This window comes from Carassius auratus, chromosome 20 (genome assembly GCF_003368295.1).
Source record: "Carassius auratus strain Wakin chromosome 20, ASM336829v1, whole genome shotgun sequence".
Lineage (NCBI taxonomy): Eukaryota > Metazoa > Chordata > Actinopteri > Cypriniformes > Cyprinidae > Carassius > Carassius auratus.
In genome coordinates, this window is record NC_039262.1 from 19,380 (window position 1) to 44,419 (window position 25,040).

General features: G+C 35.1%; 2 protein-coding genes and 1 long non-coding RNA gene across 3 annotated transcripts; all 3 read left to right on the forward strand.

The window, feature by feature from the left end:
- Positions 1-1,043: 1,043 nt before the first annotated feature.
- mpv17 (mitochondrial inner membrane protein MPV17) lies at positions 1,044-20,844 on the forward strand. The gene is made up of 8 exons (XM_026290221.1): positions 1,044-1,290; positions 2,192-2,274; positions 9,576-9,691; positions 12,149-12,241; positions 14,418-14,513; positions 18,752-18,784; positions 18,883-18,935; positions 19,458-20,844. The coding sequence occupies exons 2-8, from the start codon at positions 2,202-2,204 to the stop codon at positions 19,525-19,527; spliced, it is 534 nt and encodes a 177-aa protein (XP_026146006.1). The 5' UTR covers positions 1,044-1,290; positions 2,192-2,201; the 3' UTR covers positions 19,528-20,844.
- LOC113120426 (uncharacterized) lies at positions 4,304-9,567 on the forward strand. Its single transcript, XR_003294624.1, has 3 exons — positions 4,304-7,369; positions 7,711-7,808; positions 7,909-9,567. It is a non-coding gene; the product is annotated as an uncharacterized LOC113120426 (long non-coding RNA).
- An 80-nt stretch (positions 20,845-20,924) lies between the features above and the next one.
- Positions 20,925-23,774, forward strand: uts1 (urotensin 1). Its single transcript, XM_026290222.1, has 3 exons — positions 20,925-21,070; positions 21,291-21,443; positions 22,602-23,774. Exon 3 carries the CDS (start codon positions 22,624-22,626, stop codon positions 23,059-23,061), a length of 438 nt encoding a protein of 145 aa, XP_026146007.1. The 5' UTR covers positions 20,925-21,070; positions 21,291-21,443; positions 22,602-22,623; the 3' UTR covers positions 23,062-23,774.
- Positions 23,775-25,040: the final 1,266 nt, after the last annotated feature.

Consider the following 25,040-nt stretch of genomic DNA (forward strand, 5'->3'; position numbering starts at 1 on the left):
TTAAAATGTAGATGAGGTATATTTATTTTTAATTTGTTTATTTGCCACGCCTGATTGAGGAGAGGCAATGACAGATTAATTTGTAATAACAAAAGTTGAGAAATAATTATTGAAGAACATTTTGGAGGACTTTTAGCAGAAATTAAACCAAAAAAGAGAGCAAAACATGCGCTTCTGAACTTCTACTGTTACTTGTCATCTAATGGAATTTTTTAATAAACCTGATCAAAGTAATTGTGCCAAAATGTGCATACGGTGACCTGAGATGCCCTTAAATTTATGGAAACAAACAATTTGACTACATTCTCAACTAAAGGGGAGTTTGCACAGTATTTCAATGGCATTCATTTTAAAGTAAATACTGTCTATTTGATCCCACTTGACAAAATAAAATAATGAAATTGAAATATTTGTCTTATTTTTCTTTGTATGTTTGTTTTATAATTGGAACTGATATTTTTGTTTTTATTTCAGAGTGATTTTTTTTTATTTTATTTTATTGCCTGATTATTTGTAATTCTGAATCAAATCTCAGTACTGCATTTCAGAATGAACTACATTGGCAGAGATAGTCATTATCATCAGGGGAAAATATTTATCTTTCTTATTTAAGTTCTTTCTCTCCAGAGATGTGTACTGTAATTATTTTGCTGTATATGTCTGATTTACTTAGATTATCGGTTTATGAGCTTCAAACTGACCTGGACTGTTGTAATTTTTTTCTGTATGTATAAATAGCACAATAAAAATGTTTGTGCATAAGTATGTCTTAATTCTGTTTTCTCCCTTTAAACATTACAAAAATGTAAGTGTAACAAGTGTATGTCCATTCAGTTGTTATTAGTCTAGCCAAAGAGTTTTTCCCTTCATTTTTCTAAATTAATTCCAGGTACACATAATAATTTATAGGGGTAATTATATTATTCAAATTATTGTTTTCATTTAAGGTTTTAAACCCTCTTTAAAAAATTCTAATAGTTAAATGAATTCCTTGAGTTTTCCTTGACTTTTATTTTGAAAATATTCAGCTAGGCTTTGAAGCGTTTGCTTGTTGCTTCACACCACCTCAAGCATGTTATATTGTTGACTTAGGGGTAAAATGAATTGTCATCTCCCAGGGTGTCCGGATAAAAGTACAAACAAGACTGAATGAGTTTAAACTTAAGTAACATATTCGAAAGTCACTTTCATTCTTTTGTTTTTGGAGTATTTGAAAGCAGCAGTCATACCGCTTTCATTTCAGCCACGCCAACATCTCTTTAACGCACTGTATCACCTCTGCGTGACAAGGTAGGACTAACTTTAGTCTCCGTACGGGTTAAAACTGACTGTGCAAGAGTTATAAAATAAAGTAACGTTAATTGCGTAAGCTTTTTATGGGTATTTCAGAGACGTCAACGAGACAAATTGGATTAATTAAAGGAAAATAAATATGTATAGTGGATTAAACATTATTCTATGTCTGCGTTGTGAGTAACAGAATTGTCCTTATCCGGTTGTGTAAACGTAAAACGTATTAGTTGGAAATTCATTATGATTTGTGGCACGCGACCTTCACGTGCCTTTAAGTCAAAGCGCGAGACTTTCATCACTGTGCAAATGAACCTTATAAAATCAGAATAGTTCATCTAATGGTCCCCATTGACTTCCGTAGTATGGAGAGAGAGAAAAACACTATGCAAGTCAGTGGGGACTAGAATCTTAAGGCGAGCTATCCCTTTAACCTCTTAAAATTCGACAGAGATTTTACAAATCGCCACATCTTAAAATATGCACTACAACGCTAAATGACTCTTATGAACCGATTCTTCTAATGAATCAAAAATGTACAAGCGTGAGTTCCAAATGAATGAATCTTATGAACCGATTCTTCTAATGAATCAAAAATGTACAATGCGAGTTCAAAATGAATGACTCCTATGAGCCGGTGTTCTCTCGATTTGAACTACCTTGTAAGATTTTACTGCATCTTATTAAAAGAGTTTGTTTTTCGGAACATCAGAGAATATCTAGTTATTCAGTAACTAGTTTTGGATCAACTATTGATTAGCATTTGTTGCTAAAATGATGTTGCATAAATAAAATAAAATAAAAAGTTTGTTCATTTATCTGTCAATAACTACGGACAAGTAATTTCAATAGTCATATGTCTTTTTTTAGACTTTGTCACATGGTCTTGTGTCTTTTTTAGACTTTGTCACATGGCGGGCCTTTGGAGATCTTATCAGACACTGATGGTCAAACATCCATGGACAGTGCAGATAATAACCGCTGGTAAGAACTACAAACTCTCCACCCTCCACTCCACCACTTTTTTTTTTTTTTTTGTGGTCCTGTAGTTGATGTTCCCAATTCCCTTTAGGTCAGCCCAATCTCAGACACTATTGATTAAATATTTATCTTTCCTGTTTGCACAAGCACTTCTAAACCGTAAGATGTTTTTGAGTATCAGTAATAGTCCAGCCATATAAACAATGGAAAGCCCTTCTCAGCAACAATCTTAGCTGTTTGCTTGAACTTTGTCACTGTGGGTTTATACGGGGTGGGAGTATAGTTTAAGAGGGGAGGTCTATTTCAGGATGTTGTTTTGATTATTTTAAATTTTGCTTTGGATTTAAATGTTATTAAATGTTAATTTTAACTCATATCAACAAAAGAATGCTCACATTATGTGACACTCAAGAAACTTGGTTTTTATTTAGAAAAATTTTTTTTTTTTTTTTTTGCCACAATTACACCATTCTACCAGAAGGTGGAAGCACAAAACAACATATTACTGAAAGTCTTAAGTTGTTCTATTGAAGACACTTGTTCGAACATTTATGATGATGTCTGGTTCATATCATGAAGAATCATTTATCTTTAGAGGTCAGGGTTCAGCGTACAATGTAAAGATACTAAGTCTTTCAGAATACAGGTTTTTTTTTCTAAATAACAGCAGGCACAAGGAGTGTGAAGTCTATTTGAAAACGAAATTGAATCACTAAATTCACAGTTCCGTTTGATGATTCCAGTGGGGCTGAAATTACACAATTTAGCTTTAATTGCATGCGTGATTACTGTGCATTAACTAATCAGACCCATTTGATGGGAATCTTTTCCCTTTGTTTAACAAAATGAGTGAATGAGAATGCATGTTATTGTTAATCAATGAACCTGCTTAAACAAGCTGCTGGGTGTAATTTGTGAGTCATGCAAACTGTAGCATTAGGATTAATTAGTACTTGGCTAGACTGGCACTGACAACTTGGCCGAAATGCTTAAAATCACCAGTGGCCTCATGTCACTGAGAACTGAGGATACTAAATTTATGTAATCAAGATTACAGGCATGAGTTATGATTCATCGCTTTTGTTTTCCAATTGTGGAAGAGGACTTGAATATTTATAGAAACTTTAGCCCTATGGGTATAGGTTTAATATTAGAGAGCAAGATGCTTTAAACGAGAGGGAAGCGGGGTTATTTCAAAATTAAATAATAACTGGATGTTTTCTCAGTGATGTGAACCAGCGCTTATTCACAGAGCGAGGGACATGATCTTACCTTCAAATAAATCGAATGCAATAAAACTTGGCGTTCTGGGCAAGGTGAAAAAAACTTCAGTGAATTGGAGGTTCAAGGTTAAGTGTGTTTTTTTTTTTTCTCCCAAAGTTGAACTGGGTCTACTTTTTCATATGACAGTTTAATATAAAGAGGCAACTATTTGTAGGTCGTTTGACCATCCTGACCATCTCAACCAATGGGGTGAGTCTAGGGTGGGGCTATCTGTTTGGGCAACCAATGGCAGACGGGGGAGTTGTTGGTTTGAAAATTATTTAAAAAGAGTTATTGTTTTAAAGTTTAATTTTAGTCATTTATCATTATACATCTAATTAACATGAAACATTTCATTGAAAGGCCTAAATTGGGTACTAAACATCTGTTGTTTAATTTAAAGATAAATGTATAGTTATATTAATTATACACTACCATTCAATTGTTTTTATTTATTTTTTTATGTTTTGGAATTAAATCTCTTGTACTCACACAAAGGCTGCATTTATGTCATCAAAAAATGTTAACAGTAATATTGTGAATAATATTGCTTTTATTCATTTTTAATATAATTTATTCCTGTGATGGTAAAACTGCATCATTATTTTAGTCTTCAGTGTCACATGATCCTTCAGAAATCATTTTAATATGCTGTTTTGGTGCTCAAGGAATATCTCTATTCTTATTAATGTTGAAAACAGTTTTGCTGCATGTGTTTTTTTTTTTAATGAAAAGCATGAGTTTTGTTTTCTTTGATGAATATGAAGTTAAAAAGAGCAGCATTTATTTAAAAATATTTCTTGCTGGTTTTATAATAGTAGCCTAATTGTTTGTTTTTAAAAAAAAGTGTATGTACACTTTATACCCCTGTAACAACTGCATGCAAACTGTGATTAATTATTGTAATCAAAAGCCTTTCACAGAGTTTATTTTAGTCAAACTCACCACTTCCTGTGAAGTGATGTGTTGATATTCACTTACATTAAGTACATTAAGTTTTGTAATCTCACTAAAATGGATGAATTGTCTGTGAAATCCACTTTGCGGCACAATACAGGGTGATAAGTATGTAGCCATTATTTCTGCATTTCTGTTTTTTGCCACTAGTGGTGCAGAAATTACATCCTTCAGCTTTAACTGATGCATTTGGTTGAAGTGATAAATGGATTTATTTATAACAGATAGAGATGTGAAGAGGAAGAGATTAATAAGCGAATGAATAAATGAATGGATGGAGGGGATGAAGTCGCTACATTTCCGTTTTCAAGTCATTAACGATGCATTAACCCCATAATCTGAGCTAAATGTAGAACCGAAAAAATCAATGTCATCCAAAGAGGGCAAATCTGAACGAATGAGGCTTGAATATGTTTACTGTAACCCAGGTAAGCCATGTCAAACTGGTCTCATCAGCTAAATGGGTTGGGTTGCCAGACCCTGCCTGCTGGTCCCTGTGGAGAAGGTGCTGGCTGCAGATAGATTCCTGCCAAATTGATCACAGATAATTTCACTAAGCGCAAGATGCGTCAATCAGGGCTGTTCTTCCCTGGAGACTCTCCCTCAAGGACAGACGGTGGGAAGTATTGTGCTGACATCAGCATATTTCAAGATGCATTTAGTATAGATGAGTGCCGTACTCCAGTTGGCACGAGGTACGGGGCAGATTGCACCTGAGTGTGTGGTAAATTGCATTTTATTTGGCACAGCATAATGACAAACAACCATGTTTATGGTTGGATGGGGTCGTTGTCTTTGTTAATATAGATAAATGGGCGTTTTCTTTCTCTGAATCTGCTGTTTTCATTGTAATCAGGGACCCTGAATATACAGTAACTTTTAAGCACCTATTATTCATGGTTTTGGGTCCAAAGATGATATCAAATAAAAAAAAAACATTCTATTTCAAATAAGTTTTATTCACTAATCACGGTTTCTACACATTTGTTTTAAAGGAATTGTTTACCCAAAAAATGAAAATTTACTCACTATCAGATCATCCAAAATGTAGATGGGTTTGTTTCTATATCGGAAAAGATCTGGGAAAATTTAGTATTACACCAATAGACTCTTAATAATGAATTTGTTTATTACAAACATGCAGTTTTCTACTTCATAGGATGTGATTTGATGGACTATGGGTGTGTTGATTACTTGTAGATTATTATGATGTATTTATCAGCTATTTGGACTCTCATTCTGTTGGCACCCATACACTGATGGTGAGCAAATTTTCAGCTAATCTTCATTTTTGTGTGAACTATACCTTTAAGCAGCACAACTGTTTTCAACACTGATAATAGCAGTGTTGACTGTTGGAAACTCAACATTGCCATAACAGGAATAAATTGTCATTGTAATCAGAGACTATAGAATATAGCTTTTAAATAACCACCTGTTTTCAGACTCCAAAGATAAAAGCAAATGTAAAAGGGTCTTCTTTGGACTGTTTGTTCTTAACCGATCTTTTAAGAGTATACTCTTCGGTGCTTCTCAACTTGTTAACGTCAATTTGAAGCAAGAAGTGGAAAACATAAGTGTTTATTATCACCTCACAACATGCTGTTAGCTCTCACTCAGCCTTTGCCCTCCTGTCTGCTTGGTTCTGCCTACCATGATCAATAAGCTGGTGCTGTTTTGATAAGATGACCCAGTAAAAGCATGGCAAAGGTTCCTGGCTTTTTTCAGTCTGCTATACTGGATTATTAGTCTTTCCTTGACATTTTATGAAAAGGTTAGGTCACTTAAAAGGGGCTATGTTGCTTCGCCGGGCTCTGTCGTTAAGGCAGAATGTCCTTTGTAAACCATGATATTTGGGCAAGTGCGAGGAATCAGCTGTCCTCTAAATTTAAAGGCAGCTGCATTTTTTTTTTATGTGTGGCTCCGTTCCTGACAGTTCTGTATTTGGCTGTAGACATTTTTTTTTAAGGATCCTGCAGTTTAGCCAGTCAAGGTGAAGCATAATGAGTAACAGACACTGTCTGTGTTTAGATATCTGGGGTGTTGATGTAGAAACACTGCTGTCACCATAAAAAGCTTTACTTTATATAGTTGTCATTAATTTTATAGTGTATAGTTAGGCATGCATCAATATGGAAATTCTGAAATTCTCTTTCTTTTTCTTCCTTTTTTTTTTTTTTTTTTAAGAAAATGCTGTTTAAATTGTGGGAAAGGCTGATAAAATATGTTCAGATTACAGAGGCCTCCAATAGCTCATTTAAAACCCTGCAAGTATTGGCTGAAACCAATGTGTTTATCCCTAATTTTCATTCTATTGTATCTCTGTGAAATGCAGAAAATATTTATCCCATCTGAACTTCAAAGGTTTGCAAACTTGCGGCTTAGTCAGGGCTTTCTGTGAACTCAATGGTATTTCTGAAGAAACAGATAATCTCGAAGCAGTGTTAGTCTCACAAACCCACTCCTGGTACCATCAGTCCAGTGCCTATGTACACTTAGTCATGTCATAACACTGAGTCACTGCGTCAGTGCTTGTGGTGAGGCACAAGGACGACTCTCAGAAGACATCGTAGTTTGTAAAATTTGATCAGAGAGTCTTGCAGTGCGTTTCTCTCACAGATCAGAAGAGGCTTCACCCGCTGTGTTTGTGTGGGGTTGAGTGAGAGCGTGACAGTCTTTCTGTTGGTGGATCCCCCCACTGTGCCCGTTAACAACCTGCTGGAGAGAGACCAGAGTTCCCAGCATCCTCCTCTCCGAGGCATTTCATCTCACAACGGCCTCCTACTATAGCATGCTGTGTACAATAGCGGCTTCTGTCCAGCTCACATGTGTTTTGAACAATGAGCTCACTTATCAGAAGTTGATTCACCTGACTGAGGTTCTATAGCATGCCCATCATTTTTTTTTACTAATGAGATTAAGTAATGGTTAAACTTTTAAAACAACTTTATTACCTACTGGTATTTATTAATCATTAATCATATAAAATGTATTATTTTTTTTAATTAACAAATTTGGAAACTTTGATTATTCTGGATTATTGTTGTTTTTAAAATCTAATAATATTTAATGATTGGTTTTTATGGTGTTCTTCATTATCATCTCCTCTGTGTGAATTTAGATATGGACATTTTTCCTTTGAAAATGCAGTTTTCTTAATCATTGAAATCCAAGACCTTGAACATTAATTTAACATGCCTGTTTCTCATGGCTCTTAAGAAGAAAGCAAAAAAGGGTCCTCACAGGACAGGAAAGAAAAAAAAGGAAAGAAACCATCTTTGTGATGAGTTCCATTGGTTTTGGTGTCTTTTATTGAGGTTTGTATTCATTTTGGGTTTCCGATACATGTCAATATCCAGTGAGCTCTCTGTTTATGCACACATGCATAATGCATGGCTGTATTTGCTGCCCTTACAGGTTTGACTGCAGACGATCGAAATGTGTGTGAAGAGAAAGGAGACCTGTGACATTTCCAGCAGTTGGGAGGAAACAGCTCTGTCAATGTGATTGGCAGACTGTGTGTGTGTGTGCGCGCGCGCTCAAGTCATGAGCTGCAGTCTATCTAAAGCTTTCCATCACTCATATACAACAGCTTCTGTTCATTCAGTGTTTCCTCAAGGATGAATGGATGAACACACAAGCACATTCTTGCGCACACACTTTTTAAACTCTCAATTTAAACACTTTGAGATTAATTTATACATAGATGTATTCATAGTGCCATTGTACAGTGCTTATCTCTGAAGGCTTTTCAAATTGGTGTATAAAGAGGGAAAATATTTGGTGTCTGAGGCAAAACTGCACAGATTTTTTTGTAAATTTTTTTTGCAGAATGCTTTTATTTTTCACTTTTTTTCACTTCAAATAAACGTCTAATTATATGATTAAAGGCTGGATTGTCAAAATTAATAGAATTGAAACTTATGAAAAATGTAAATTAAAAGCAATTAAGCTGTTTTGCCTATAAATATTTGTTTTTGTTTTGTTTTTTGCTTCATATGTGCTGTGTATATGATATATAATTTTATTTTTAAATATACCTTGCATCTCTTTTAAGGCAAATCATGGAACGTTTGAAACTGGTTTTGATGAATGAATAAGAGTTTGGTAGAACTTTCTACCTTAAAATGTTTCCATAGTGTTCTCAGAAATGAATTGCATGGCTTGTCTGACTAATCGTGTTTTACAGGATAACATCTGTCCCTGCTATTAGGAAACAGCCCCCTGTGGTGTTCATAAGGGGGTCTCAACGCAATGTGAAATTTACAATGTGACATTTAAAGGTCATTGTGGGGTGAATAGATGGATTTCTTAAAGTCTTTAAAGTCCTCTGCTGTTTTTTTTTTTTTACATTTAGTAATGAATAAGTGTTTGAAACATTGAAGAATTATAGAAACACAACAACAAATCACAGCACCATACAACATTTGGAGTCTGTAAGATATTTTTTATGTTTTCTATTAGCCTAAGTCTTCTATGTACATCTCTGTAATATTGTGAAATTTAATTACAATTTAAAATATTTTTTTGAATATGTTTCAAAATGTATTGCTGTTAAGGTAAAGCTGAATTATCTATAGACATTTGTTTTTAGTGTCACATGATCCTTCAAAAATCATTATAATATGCTGATTTAGTGCTCAAGAACCATTTCTATTGTTATTCATGTTGAAAACAGTTGTGCTATTTATTTTTGTTTTCATTCTTTGATAATTACTTGAAAAATAAGAACAGCATTTACTTGAAATAGAAAACTTTTGTAATGTCATAAATGTCTTTCCCGTGATTTGTTTGCTTGCATTTTTGCTGAATAATAGTGCTAATTTAAAAAAAAGGGAAAGATAGTGTCATTGATAGCATCAAGGTCACAAATTCAATAATTGTTATACCAACTTACAGCAGGCACATCTCATCTATCAGTCGGTAGATAGTGAATGGGGCGGCAAAACTAGTTAGTGTTTCCTGTCAATTGCCCCTGGCGTGGTTACCTGTGTGTGGGTCTTCACGCTGGGCAGTGGGGGCAAACAGATGCCAGACTGACACCCTCTCTCTCTCTCACTCCATTTTGACTCCCTCTCTTCCAGGCTCTCTGGTGGGTGTTGGTGATGTCATCTCCCAGCAGCTGATTGAGCGCCGTGGACTGGCCAATCACAGCGTGAGACGCACTGCCAAGATGATGAGCATTGGCTTCTTCTTTGTCGTAAGTCTCCTCTGTGATACAGTTTCCTTATGAGTTTCTCTTGAGATCTTCCAGCATGTTACTGATGTAATTTAACTTCTGTTTTTTACTTTTATACTCTTTCAGTGGTCTTAGAATGGTTTTATTACAATTCTCATTGTTCAAAAGTTTGTGGTTGGTAAGTTTTTTTAATGTTTTTGAGAGAAGCCTTTTATGCTTAAAAAGGATTCATTTTCTTTGATCACAAATACATTAATTATTGCTAAATATTATTACAATTTAAAACTTGATAAATGTATATTTTTATATATTTTAAAAGGGGATTTTTACTGTGATGCAAAGCTGAATTTGAATCAGCATCATTACTCCAGTCCTCCATCACATGATCCTTCAGAAATAATTCTAATATGCTGATCTGGTACTCAAGAACAGTATCTCATTATTGACACATTTATACATTTCCCAGGGAGATTAATAGAAAGCTCGAAAGGATAGCATTATTTGAAAAAGAGTCTTTTCTGTCATTTTGATCACTGTTGCATCCTGCACTGTTGAACCCATTTTTTTTTTATCCCTTTTTTAACGTTGGTTTATAACTATGTAAAAGATTTTAACCTACAAAAAACTTGCACACATGGGCAAATCATGTGATTTTTTTTTTTTTTTTTGCCAAAGGGCTCAATATTTCAACCTAGGATTGAAAACAGCTTTTTTTTTTCATATATGAAATCAGATTAGGTTTTAGCAACTCCCCATGTCAACCAGCGAAACCTTTGCTCTTTGCTTTACATTGGATAATACTTATAAACAAATAAAATAAAACTTAAAAAGGCAAAAACAAAACAAAAAATGTTGCAGAATGTCAGAGAATTCAAATGATTAAAGATCTGTTGTGTTATGACCATCAAAGATCATGTGTGTAGGGTGTCATTTGTTGGAACCGAGCGGCAACCTCCCGCTCTCTCTCGTGAAGCCAATAAGGAAGTGACTAAAACTGCAATTCATCGACTGGCCGCTTGAGGCTGGCTGCAAAAGGGAGTCAGTCCCATAGACTCCCCATGTTAAAATGCCCAACTTTACAGCAGAAAGAAACATGTTTACAGCCTGGTTCAAAAAATGCTTTTGGTCTATATTGCTAATTTTGCCCTTCATGACAACTGTGAGGAGGGTGAATTTTTTTATAACTCCTCCGTTTAAATTATATTAATCCTTAAGGTTCTGCATAATTAAGGGCGTGGCCACTTGAGTGACAGGTGGATTGCCGCTGCTGACAATGCCGTCGCGCTAGGTGGGCGTGGCTTCAGCATTCAGCTCCCGCCTTTTTGCCCATTTTCGATTATCCGGGAGAGTCGCGCGATGGCGACGGCCCGCTCTGCACACTTTAGGCTTCAAAACCGCTATTGAGGAGTCTATGGGTGACGTCACGGACACTACGTCCATATTTGTTTTACAGCCTATGGTTGGAACAGGTAATGAAGTTGCACAGTGATTGACATGCACACAGTGATTGATATATTGAGCACCCCGCTCTTCACTCACTCCCTCCCTCCCTCACACACACACACACACACACACACACACACACACACACACACACACAAAGCACTAATGCAATAGTTCTGTCCAAATGACTTGAGGTCTAATCTGCAAATGGCCTGTATGATTCAAAGCTTTTACAAGCCAGAGCACACTCGATTCAACCTTTTAAACATCAGACCTTAATCGTTATTATTAGTGCAGTAAAATCTGTTTCACTGCTGTTAGAACAAAAGACTGAACCACAGGTCAGAACTTCAGCTGAAATTTGTCCTGCATCTCCTGAAATGAAATCTCAGAAAGATTCTGTCCATTGAGCTATAATTGTTGAATTTCTGACGTACCCATTTTATTTTAGCAGTATAGGGTTATAAAGTTCTTCTTGCCCAATCAACCGAATGAAGCAGAAGCTTGATATTAATTATTTAATGTGTCATGGCATCCTTTGTTTTGCTAAAAGGACAGGAAAGAATTTAGAAAGACAACATAGAGCTTCTATATATTCACTATACATTGAAGAATGGCATCTTCTTAAACAAGCACACAGCTGTTTGTTAAAGATGCCCATATGCATAATTTGCCATCGGTGGGTGATTTTACATTGATGCTGCTAAACCGCAAATTATAATTGCATTAAAAGAGAGATTTACTGAAGAATTCAGTTGTCATTGTTGACTGGAACACCCTTAGGGGACACATGTATTGATCAGTTTGTTAATTAGGCCCAGACTGAAACCACAATGGGAAACCTAAAGAAAGCTCATTAATTCACAGGGGATTGGAGCTAATTACTGCCCGCTGTTTTCATAATCACATCATGAACAAATGAAACCACTGGCACGGCCTCAAGATTCTGGGCTCGTGTTCATGATTGTTTACTGAAGTGTTTGAAGTGCTACACACATGTGAGATGAGTTAAGTGAAGTTGTCTGTGTTTTGAAGGGTCCAGTGGTTGGTGGATGGTACAAGGTGCTGGACAAACTTGTTACTGGTGGTACTGGTGGTGCTGCTCTGAAGAAAATGCTTGTTGATCAGGTGAGCATATGTGCATTGTATTGCAGTAATTGTTTGTGTGTGTGTGTGTGTGTGTGTGTATGTTTATTATGTTTTTATACATACACAATCCCCAAAAGAATCCAGTAGAAATGAGCAATATCACATGAGATGATGTAAGATATGGCTGTATATCGGCCATTCGAGTATCGCAGTGTGCCGATATACAGCTGTAGCTCACGTCTATATGAGCGTGATATTGTTTATACAACAGTTTGATGGCACGAATGTGTAAATACATAAGAAACTATAACGGAGTGCCTTTAAAAGCCCCTTTTTCTGTAGAAATCCTTCTTTCCGCCACAGATTCAAATCTAAAGTTGACAGTTTAATAGCTGAGCCCAAGCTTCTAGTTCATTGCTAATTTGAAAACATCACTTTAGACTTCGGAATGAAGGAACATTGAGTTGCTTCATTAAAAGCATTTTGTATTATATATGTGTCATGGTACTCTCATGAATGGTAGTGGTGATGACTGACTGGAAGAGAAGAAATTGTTGAATAAAGTTGTTAATTTTGTTTTCTTTGTACACACAGTATTCTTGCAGCTTCATAAAAATATGGTTGAACCTCTGATGCCACATGTACTATTTTAATGATATCCTAACTACCTTTCTGGGCCTTGAACATGGTTCTAATGCTGTCTATACAGGGTCAGAAAGCTCCTGGATTTCATCAAAATTATATTTAAAATCCGGCCTGCGTCATTTTCCCATACTGTTCTCCCTCTTCTCCCCATCACATCATCACTCCACAACAGTATTAATAAAATTAATATGAAACAACAAATATAAAGTCAGACCTCAGTATTTGATATGTTTTAAAATATCTTTAGTCATAAATGCACTCATGGAAAGTTGTCCCAAGGGCTGACTGCCGTGTCTTTGTTGAGTATGCAGACACATGTTATGTGCTTTAGGAGCTTCTATTTATTGCTGTTGCTACGTGCTTTATCCCTTTTGGGGATCCCATCTGAGCTCTCCCTTCATGCATGTCAAGTAATCCATCCTCTGATGGGCAGTCAAACAAATGAGTGTTTGCATAAGTCATTGTTTACATGATTGGTGGAATGAATGTACAGGATGAAGCGGACAAAGGCATGCAAGACAGGCCCTCTCCCCATCACCGGATTACACCCAAACAACAGCGCTTCCAACGCCAGCCTGCTCTCCTACATTTATTCAGTAAAGAGATTCTAGGGCTATTTTTAGAGACCCACTTTCTAAATTTCTAAAAGCCAGCACAGCCAGCGACAAGTTGTGGTTGTGGTTGTGTGTGTGTGTGTGTATGTGTGTGTGTGTGGTTGCTTTCGTCTGTAGGTATTTAATTCTGTTTTATTGAGAGGCTTACAACAGCTGTTTAAACTTTAAAGAGGTCCTCAGATGTTATTGAGTAAGTGAATATTTCAATTAGCGAAGCATGATTTATTCATAGTATTTTACAAAAAAGATTCCCACAGTCAAGTTCCAGGTACTGTTGGCATGTTCACAGCTTTATTTCATTCCCTATACCACTTCACATGCATTCCCAAGTTATTTTTCCACAACAAAATATGGTAATACTAATGTACTTACAATAGTAATAACAATAAATTCTGCGTAATTACATGGAGCTAACCCTAAATAACACCATCATTCTAACCCTAACATTAGAGTAGATAAATACATGTAGTTAATTAATATTACAAATGTATAATTACAGTGTATCAAAGACACAAAAAAGATATTAAGTTTTCCTTTCACTTGCAAATTAAACTAAATAAAACTTATAAAACATACTTTGTACCTGAAAGTCAAAGGAAAATCAAAGGGGCTGTTTTTAGTTTCGCTTGACACATTTTTGATTGGTTTAATAAATCTTTTTGGGATGTCTTGTGGAAAACCACACAGGAAGGAATTCCAGTGGTCTAGTGTGCTAATAATAAATGGCTAGATCAGTCTCCCATTGTGTCCTTGATGGCTTTCAACATGTGATATGTATATTTCATCAGATGTGAATATGTGAAGCAGTAGTCTATAAATTAACAGCTAGGCTGGATTAGACTTACAATGGTATTTATTATAATTATAAAAATATTTTAAAAAATATTAAAATGAATGAGAAGGTTTCTATAAAGTAGATAGATACGTGTTCTTATCAGATCTTTGTATTTCCATAGGTGGGCTTTGCTCCGTGTTTCTTGGGTGCTTTTCTGGGAATATCTGGAGCGCTCAATGGACTGACTGTGGAACAGAATGTGACCAAACTCAAAAGGGTCAGTTTTTATCACAAACCTGAATTAAATACCAACACTGAACATTAAAGGCTCAAAATGTGAATTTTTCACAAAATCTAAAATGAAAATGCTAATTTAGCATTGTATTGGAATGACTACAACATCATTATTTCTATTGTATTAATTATTGATTATTTCTTCCTCCATCATTGATATACAAATAAAATATAAAATAACTATTAAATACAGAGTAATCAATATAATAATTAATAAAAATATAACATAATATATATGAGATAAAATATTGTATATCTCGTCATATTAATTATTGTTATTGTTTTATTTAAAAAAACATTTGACACTTTAACACTTGCACTCTCTATTCTATTTCTTTTCTAACTACATGTTTTCTAATGTTTAATAATCAAACAAGTGGCCCATAACAATAGAAGTCTCTATTCTTTTGACTTGTTCTATTTTTATTAAAAAAGATCCTCTTACGCTAGTATTTCCTATGCTTTTTTTCTTTTCTATGTACTTGTTTTCTTTTTATTTATTACATAAAAAACCTTACATGCTGTGTTAGGCTGACTGAGACTTTTCACAGCACTTACATATTATTGCTTTTTTGTTGGTTTTGATTGCTTTTATTGTTTCTCGTTTGTAATTATACCCTTTAATAACCTTTTATAATGCAATATACATAAAGCCTTTTAAGTAAGGGCTACCAAAGATTCTTATATTTTCAGGCATAAAGGTGTAAAACTGCCCGTGCTGCCAAAGCACATCTGTTGAAACTCCGTCAGTTGTCCTGAAAGTCCACTCTCACACCAGCCTTCTGTCTTGTGACCCTTATATTGGCACTCCATAATTGGAGGGTATTTCCGGGATTAGAAAGATGAAGGGACGGAGAGCTGCGAGTAGTGACTCATGGACTTGTAGGAACAATGGTTGACGCAGCATTGTCTCTGAGTGGTGCCATCAATTATTTATGTAGGAAAGGTGTCTGTGTTAAAATGAGACTGAAAGGTCAGTCACCTAAATGTCAGAAAAGATGGAAGGCTAATGATAAATGCGCTCATTAAGCCAAGCAGAGAAATGCGAGCTGAAAGCCAATCACTAAAAACGCCTTTAGTTATGCTACTCTGCGCCTCGACTTAAAGAATCCCACTCCGATGCATTATTGTATCTGTTGGTTATTAGTAGGGCTGTTTTTGGTTTAAACCGGTCCTTTGGTGCTGATTAAAACTCTTGGCATGTCGTGGGCAGCGTCTACCTTTTGTTTATAGTGACTATAGGTCAGGCAGTTGGTGGAGCAAGAGTGACAGATCAGAGTTCGGAGGCTGCTCGCAGTAGTGCCCTTTAAAACAGAAGTAAACGACGCTCTGCTGCTGGAATGGCAGCGTTTTGACGCTCATTAGAGTAGCTTACTGGTTAAAGCTCTGGTGGAGTAATGGAAAGGTCATGGGTTTGATCTGGGGTGGGTATGGCCTGTGAATTGGACAGTTCATATGTGAACTGGTATTCTGATTGTGTCTGAGGCACTTAGCCCAGAGGGTGTCTCCAGGGAAACTGCACTTGGCTTAGTGAACTGAATGTCGCTTCAGAACAAATGCAGCTGCTAAATGAAAAGACCTTCAACTCATCTGGATTTTTCAATGGATGATGGCTGTACCGTTATATAAAGATCAGCATGTCTTTTTTTTTCTTTTTTATATTATTTGAACTTTTCTGTTGTTTTTATTAAATTTCTTAGTTTTTTTACTTTCTTTTTGATTCTTTGTTTTCTTTCTTTACTTTTTCTTTACTTTATCTTTTTTTGTACGTTTCATTCTTTTTCTTGTTTCATTTTTTTTTTTACTTTTTTTTTACTTTCCTTTTTCCTTTCTTTTCTTTATTCATTTTATCCTTCATTTCTGATTTTTTTTCTTTTTACTTTTTTCTTTTCACATTTTTTTCTTTTCTTTTCTATTTTCTTTTACTTTTTCTGTCTCTCCTTCAGTTTTTTTTTTCTTTTATTTTGATATAAAACCTGAAATTAAAAAATAAATTTTCTGTGAAATTTAATTCTGATCAAAACAAAGTTTTTAATGTGATGGGTTTTTTTTCTTCAGTTCAGTTTAAAGGTAAAGTGTGTAATTTCTTTACCAGTAGTGGCACCAAATTGAAGTAGCAAAAAAAAAGGGTTTTCAATTTAAACCAAAAAAATTAAATGCATCATCCTTAAGGAAGTATGTACTTTATTGATTACGTATGTAATACATTTATAATATACATTACATTTCATAAATATACTCAGCAAATCTGTATTAATAAAACATAAACTTTACCTACACTTTATACAAGTGTGACTGGGTAAGACATACAATCACTAATGCTGAGTCTGTAGAGTAATGTTAAATGCCATCTCCCCACTGACTATTTTATCCTTCTTAAACAAATAACACCAAGTGAAACATCACCATCATCAGGTGTTAGTCTGGTGGTGAGTGCCCCACTGTTGATATTGGATTGAAAGGTTAAGTGTGCATTAGCTCTCAGAAAAACCCAGATTAGAACAAACAACTCAAAATCCACAAATTATTGTTCTCCTCATGAGCCTTTTGATGCTTTATAACCTGGTGCTATAACAGAGAAATCACAGTCATATTTGTCATTGCTCTAAGTCTTGGGGGTGGTTCTGAATCTTTGGTTTGATCATTGTTGCCTGCAGCTTTCTACCTGTGGACAGCTTCCAGGGCATTCAGGATTTGTCTGGTCTTTGATGTTGCTCACTTCTAAAGCTATAGCATATTAGCAATCCTGTTGTGTTCTGTGTCTTTGTGTATTTAAAACGGTCCAAAAAATTTTTTTACGTTCTTTCTTCCCGAGGGGCTAAACTCCTGTGACGTCAAGCTTGGGAGAAACAATATCATAACGTTTCAGCCCCGCGGTAGTTTCACCTCAGGTGGCCTGTGCCTTGTTCGTTCTTAATTAGAAACTGTTAAGGCAAAGAGTACAAACAGAAGGAGCACAAGTTTCTAATACTGGCTTCACTAAGTTGACCTTTCAAAAGATGGCACTAGCAGGGAAGGGGCCCTCGTGTTCCAGATGACTTGATTTTTATATGGCACCAGTGAAAGGAGGGTGTTGACTTGTGCTTGATGCAGTGGGACAGAGCTGTGGAGCTTTTACAACACACACTCTTCACTGTTTAGGTACCAGCGTCATTAGTCATGACATGATGAAAGCATGAATGAACAGGTAACAAGCTCTTTTGTGTCTGATTTAACAAAAGCTTTTAATGAGGAGGAAAAAAGAACTTGTAACCACTCAGACTGAAGACATTATATATATATATATATATATATATATTAATCACATTCAAAACATACATTTATATTTTTATGTATGTGTGTATATTCATATTTATGTTGTACATTACATATAAATGTATACTACGTATTTTTCTTAAATTAACATCTGTGTGGGTGTATATTTATATATACTTATAAATATGCACAGTACACACACATATATTATAATGTAATCATATATATATATATATATATATATATATATATATATATATATATATCAATTTAAAGAAGCCTCTCACCTCTCACCAAGGCTGCTTTAAAATATATATGATACAGTTAAAACAGTAATATTTTAAATATTACAATTTAAAGTAGCTGTTTTTCTATTTTATTTTAAAATGTAATTTATTCCTTTTGATGTCAGAATTTTCAATAGCCATTACTCCAAACTCTGTTGAAAGCAGTTGTGTTTCTTAATATTTTTGTGAAAAGCATGTAAATTGTTCTGGATTCTTTGACTAGAAAGTAAATAATATAATATACAGGGTTTTTTTTCATGTAGGTTCCTTCCCCAGATCTGTAAAAGTGTCTGTCATGGTTCTGATATAGGTCTTTGCAACAGCATGATTCATTTGAATTGCATGAAAATTATATGAATTAAAATTTGGTATTAAGGTACTCACATAGTCCTTCAGCTTATGCTTGAAGTAGTGTCAATTTGATCTAAATATTACAAGGAACATTGGATAGGAACAAGCAGCAGGCTCAGAAACACTTATATATAACACAATATATTTTATTATTCAGTTCAAATGCTAGTTATGAAACTTTTCCTAAAATTAATTCATGAGAACTAACATTGTTTAGACTGAATAAAATCTGTTTTCTGCCACAATGGCTGTTCTGGTGGCTTAATATAAAAACATAATATTATTGAAAATTAATCATATTTACTCTTCATTTTCCACATCTCAATAGGACTACATGGATGCCTTGATCTCCAATTACTATGTAAGTGTTTTCCTGCTGTGCTTGACACTGTTTTCTTTTTCTTTCTCCAGTTCATTCATTAATGTTCCATTTAATGCAACGTCTCTTAATTTCTCCAGCTTTGGCCTCCAGTGCAGATCGCCAATTTTTATTTCATCCCTCTCCACCACAGGTAAAGCTCTGGCTTTAAACTACCCTTTTTAGCCCTCAAAAGTCAAGTGATCATTGATAATGATAATGCATCCATTACAGCAGGGCACTAATCCAGCAGCGCTGGAGATTTAAGAGCGTCACTGGGAAAAGAACGTACAGGACGTGCCTCTGCTACACAGTGTGTGGCACAGCAGCATTATGAAAGCTTATTAAAGGGAACAAAGCTGAGAAACTTTTGAAATCTTTTTAATTGGGCTCTTGTTTTCATTTTGACTATTGGGAGTTTTAAAACAGATTTTTCTGTTTGTGGGTTGTTTGATGCTACTGCTTTCTGGCAGCTGAACTTCCACGCTGGGATTAACAACTAGAGTCAATCTATCTGTATCTATACACGCACACACACACACCTGGAAACCATCTGGATATGTAATGTTTTCTGTATTTATGTTTTAAGACATGAATGTGATATTTGCATTTGGTCACATTCATTATAAATAAATGACTTCTAATACAGTAATATGTTCATGCTTGTGTTTTTCAGATTGGCTGTTGTTCAGATCGTGGCTGTTGCCTGGAACTCTTACCTCTCCTGGAAAGCCAATAAGATGTAATGAGATGTTCCAGATTGACCACTACCTAAATGTAGTAACAGACTCACACATAGGCGCACAAAGCTTACAGATGAAGTTTGCACAACAAAGGTCAAAGCTGACGATAACATAATCAGACCTCTGACATTTTATTATCCTTTGCAATAAATTATATTGTAATATTTGTGATTATAGATTCTGTAAAGAATTCTATACATTTGATTTAAATGCATTTATTTACCAGTGTTTAGATGGTGAATTATGGTGTGTTGCTCACTAAAAACAGCAGGCGTGTTTGTTACAGGATGTGGCTGCATTTTGAGTCATTTTTGGTGTATTCTGTGGACACTAATTAAGTTCAGGTACATGTGACTAACAGAACTGAAGTTATGGGTGTTACATCTACTAGGCATTGCATTGATTAACACAATACAGTAATGTGTATAAAATACATCTTTCACAGTTGTCAGACCATGCATTCCTTGTATTTTTAATGCATTTTACAAGTACTAAAACGTCATGAAAAATTCAAAGGATATAATTTTTTAAATAATGCATCACATTAAAACAACCCAGAAGACATCAACACTGTAAATTAAAAGCCAAAGAATACAAATGTTTACAACCAAGCTTTTAAACTAGATTTATTAGTGGTGACTAATTTCAAGTGGTAAGCCTTTCCATAATCTTAGCCCTATGTTCATCATAAAAACACCAGTCATACCTGAATTTCTTGGAAGTATTTTATCTATTCACAGGTTCAATCTGCTGTTCAAGTTATCCAGTCCAGTTATCTGTCACTGGATAACTGGTGGTGTATCTGCTAACTGTCATCCCCCAACCCGCCCACCCACCCCACAAAATAAATTTTTTCTATATATATAAAATCATTTCTTCACACTGAGCAGGAAGTTAAAGCCATGTTTAGGATTTTCCTTCGAGAGCGTGTCAGGCTTATGTAAATATCGCAGCATGTCCAGCTAATGCTTCGTCACTCTGGGGAATTGACGGCTAGCCAGAAACAATAGTCAGCAGTGACTAAACCTCTGCATCTGGCTGTTGAATGCATTTTGCTCAGCCACTCTTGAAAACATGTTACAATTTACAGTTAGAAAGCATTTTAATTCATGACTCCATGACATGGTGTATTATTTTACTAATATTAATGTCAGTATTACAACTTGAAGTTCTCAAATGTACTTCCAGTACTGTGAATTTAGCTCATAAACATTCATTCTAGGCTGATTATTTTAAAATAACTTGTGTGTGTACTACCTAATAACAAACCACAGCCAAGTGTAAGATATGAAACTGAAATCAATTAATAAAATTATATGTACAACATACAGTTCCCATTATTGTTGCAGTCATATAACCTATATATATAAAGAGAGAGAGAGCCAGCCAATGAATGATGTCTGGCTGCGTCTTGGAGAATTTCAGCACCTTGGACAGAGACGAAGGCTTTCGTGTCCCCGTTGCGCTTCTGCTCTCCTCCAGACCACAGATGAGCAGCCATGCAGAAATCCATCACGACAGCAGATCCTTAGCCCATTTTGCTCAGGTGCATAAAAAAGTGATTTAACAGTCAAAGGAACAATAAAAACATTAAGTGATTACCTGTGAGTTACACTTTGGATAAATTGTATTTGAAAGCAAGTTTATGACTTTGCATCAACATCAAAGATGATGTTTTCAAATTGAAAACTTTGGAAAGATAAAGAAACGTCTCACTTTGTCCTTCGGATACAGCTCCTTTACTCCATTCTTCATTCTCCATTCAGAATTGCCTCATTTACAAGCAGTTTATGCAGCTCGACTGACGTCAATGGAGCGGTGTGTGATGTATATAACCATTGAGCTCCAGGAGCTCCACTCCAGTCTGTCTGCAAACACTCTTCCTTACAAGTACTTTTGAAGCAACAGAAGACGACCGAGTAAGTTACCTTATATGACTTGTCTTCAACTTCTTGACTGAGGCCATTCAGGCTTAGTTGCGAGCATGAGATTTTGTGTTGATATTGTCATTATTGTTCATTGAGTTAGTTGATTGTTCAGTCAAGTTGTACATGGCGTCTGATTTCAAGATGTGGTATATGTAGCTAAGTAGATAAGTATTAATTCAGTTGTTTATTTTTACGCATTTTTTATGTTATTACGATATCCGCATGACTATTATAGTTATTTTACCGTAGAACAGTGATCATGTTTGTGTTTTACTTTTATTCAATAATTTATTTGATATTTATTTGCTTTTTAAGTTTAGATGCTAATTCTTTAACTTGCCACCGATTTTAGCTGATGCACGATTTATATATATTGAAATAATTTTATATCAATAATTTAAAATAGCACATGAAATACAAAAGTTTATTTTATATGAAAATTAATGTTCAATTAAATAGTCAACTCTTAATTTTGTCTCTAATATTAATAACAAAAATACATAATTGTTTATTAATTTTACTATTTATGCTAATACTTTTGGTAAAAAATTTGTACTCGACTAAATCTGAACAAGATATTAAAATCCTGTACATTTATATTAGCACTTTTATATCTAAAGTTTTCATTTATATGCTTAAAAATATACAAATTTTATTTCAATTTTGCCACTTATATTAGCACTATTTGGTAATATTTACTAAAAATACACTTAGGCTACATTTTATTTATATACATGATTTACAAAACATTACACATTTAATAGCTTTTACCTAATTTAGCAAAAATAGTACACGAAACAACTAATTTCATAATGTCAAATTTGTCATTTTTATTAGCACTTTTATATTAGTTTACTAAATAAATACTGCATACACCAAAATACTAATTATATCTAGGCTACAAATTTTTTGTATAGCCTACTCTAAAAAGTTTCATGTGAATATATATCAACACTAGGACTGTAGTAGTCTATATAAACTTGTACTTTTTTATTTATTTTACAAAATATAAAAATAACTCATTTCGTAATCTCAAATTTGTATTTTAAATGAGCACTTAGAAACTTTTTGCAGTGTAGTTGTGTAGTAAACCTTTGGTTTGGTGTGGACGCGCGCCGCTGTAGTAACACACCTGGCTGTTTCTCTCAGGAAGCGCGCAGCTGTGTCCAGCATGAAGCCCGTCCCTTTGGTCCTGCTCATAACTTCAGTCTTACTGACCACCCACATCCCGCTGAGCACCTGTCGACCCCGCGACCTGAGCCTCGTGAACAGCCAGCTAGACGACGTGCTGTCAAACGGGGCAGGAGACGACGCTATGTCCTACCTCGTGGGTGAAAAACTCCTTCAGTATTTGCAAAGAAACCTCGGAGCGCAGAAGGCAAGCGGTGTCCTGCATCTCCCGCACTTCCCCGCGGCGCAGCTCCGCTCTCCTCACGAGGACAGCAGCTTAGAAGAGCTCACGGAGTTTTCCAAACGGAACGACGATCCTCCGATCTCCATCGACCTCACCTTCCACCTGCTGAGAAACATGATCGAAATGGCGCGAAACGAGAATCAAAGGGAACAGGCGGGACTGAACCGCAAATATCTAGATGAGGTTGGGAAGTAGCTGTAGCTCCACGATGATGCTTTCAATCGGCGAGTAAAGAACAAGCTCAATGCACTCTTTCACACCCCCAAACTCTCGCTTAAGCATATGACATTCACCGATGCCTCCTGCTGACCCACACTCTTAGAAATAAAGGTTCTTCAGTGGTTCCTTGCCACTGCAATGAACCTCCTTCTCGTTCTTGAGTTGGCTGAGGTTCCTTGGAGATTAAAAAAGGTTCTTCAGATCAGTCTGTTGGTTTTTGCATTCCTACACAAAAAAAAAACCAACAACAAAAAAAAAGTTTTTCTAAAAGGTTCACTTGTGGCATCAGGGTTATGTTGAACCTTTATTTTTAAGAGTGGCATCTATCTGTTCACCAGCAGAGTTTCTGGTGACCTGCTGCTGTCTCCTTCACCTCTGGACCATTTTAGAACCAGGAACCACATGCAAGAGTCACACAACAGACCTACCAGGACCTCAAAATGCTGCCCACGGCAAATGATCAGTCAGGGTGGTTCACATGTAACCAGATCTACAATTGACTTGTGCCCTTTGGGTGTTTACCGTAATTGGCCTCTTATTTAGAAATAAAGGTTCTTTATTGGCTTCTGTGGTTCCATGAAGAACGTTTAACATCCATGGAACCTTTATAGTGGTTCTTTAGATGATTAAAATTCTCTTCACACTTAGAACGAAAAGGTTCTTTTTAGAACTGTTCACTGAAAGGTTCTCCTAAGACACGGCTGTGAATCTCCTTATTTGGAACCTTTGTTTTTCAATGTCTATAAAATGGAAGAAATATTACTAAACTGTTACAAATCCTCCTAATTGGTCTTGAGTTATTCTCAACAAAGTAAAATAAGGCCATTTGTAAAAAGTCATTTCTGTTCGGCTGGTTTGGTTGCATCCTCGCACTTTGCCAAAGGGAGTGTTCTTATGACACAAAATGCTATACTTTGGTAATATTACTAATATTTACCACCACATAATGCCATATGCTCACTGTATACTAAGTGCAAAAGTATGTTCTCCTCACATGGTGGGAAACAATGATCTGTAGCACTTCAACCAAGAGGCTTACCCACGTTTTGTGACAATAATGTTGGACAATATTACAAAGTGCTTGAGATATACTGTACATTGTATATTGCTTATCACGATGTAAATTACATATTATATTGCACCTAAATGCAAACATGACTTTGTATTTTGAACATGAATCTGCAGAAATAAATGAGACTACATGCCTTTTACAAGTAACTGAAAACATGTAAACCTCATTATCACCCATTAAAAGTGCTAATGGTCACAGCAGACACAGGTTTATAGGAAGCCAGCATCATTGACATTTACACTGGCATTAACATCACACAGAGCATAAAAACACAAGTGGTGAGTAACAGGTTAGATGCCACTATGGAAATTGTTGTAAATTATTTAAAAATCTTACATGCATGTAATGAACCGAAGGGCTGCAACAGTATTAATCCAAAAAGCTTTTTTACATGTGATTCAAGTAGTTGATCTAGGTGGTCATTTATCATTAGTTTTAAATAAGACATCTAAAGGTTGAGTATATTCATAGAAAAATGTAGAATTATTAACCTGTGTATGTACAAATCATTCACAACTTTTAATGAAAATATGAAGCATCTTTATTTGAAAGTGAAAAACACACTATAAAGCTACAAACAAACAAATGACAAAAAATAAACATCTGGGTTGTCCAAATATGTATGTATATACACTACCATTCAAAGTTTGATTTATTTATTTGATAAAGTAAATTCAGCAAGGAATCATTATTTTTTTTACTATTTTACATTGACAAAAACTAAAAAAAATCGAAAAAATTATTTTCTTTTGGACTTTCTATTCTGAAATAGAGTAAATTCAGTTCTTCTATTCATATACAGCTATTTAAATTACACTTTAAAATATAATAAAATAGAAAATAATTTCTAAACTGTAATATTTCACAATAATAAAATTTTACC

Excerpts from the sequence above, each read along its gene's own strand:
- mpv17 (XM_026290221.1), top strand. The coding sequence starts at position 2,202 with ATGGCGGGCCTTTGGAGATCTTATCAGACACTGATGGTCAAACATCCA. Across the intron at positions 9,692-12,148 it reads GCATTGGCTTCTTCTTTGTC|GGTCCAGTGGTTGGTGGATG; the intron begins GTAAGTCTCCTC and ends TGTGTTTTGAAG. Across the intron at positions 14,514-18,751 it reads ATGTGACCAAACTCAAAAGG|GACTACATGGATGCCTTGAT; the intron begins GTCAGTTTTTAT and ends ACATCTCAATAG.
- uts1 (XM_026290222.1), top strand. The coding sequence starts at position 22,624 with ATGAAGCCCGTCCCTTTGGTCCTGCTCATAACTTCAGTCTTACTGACC.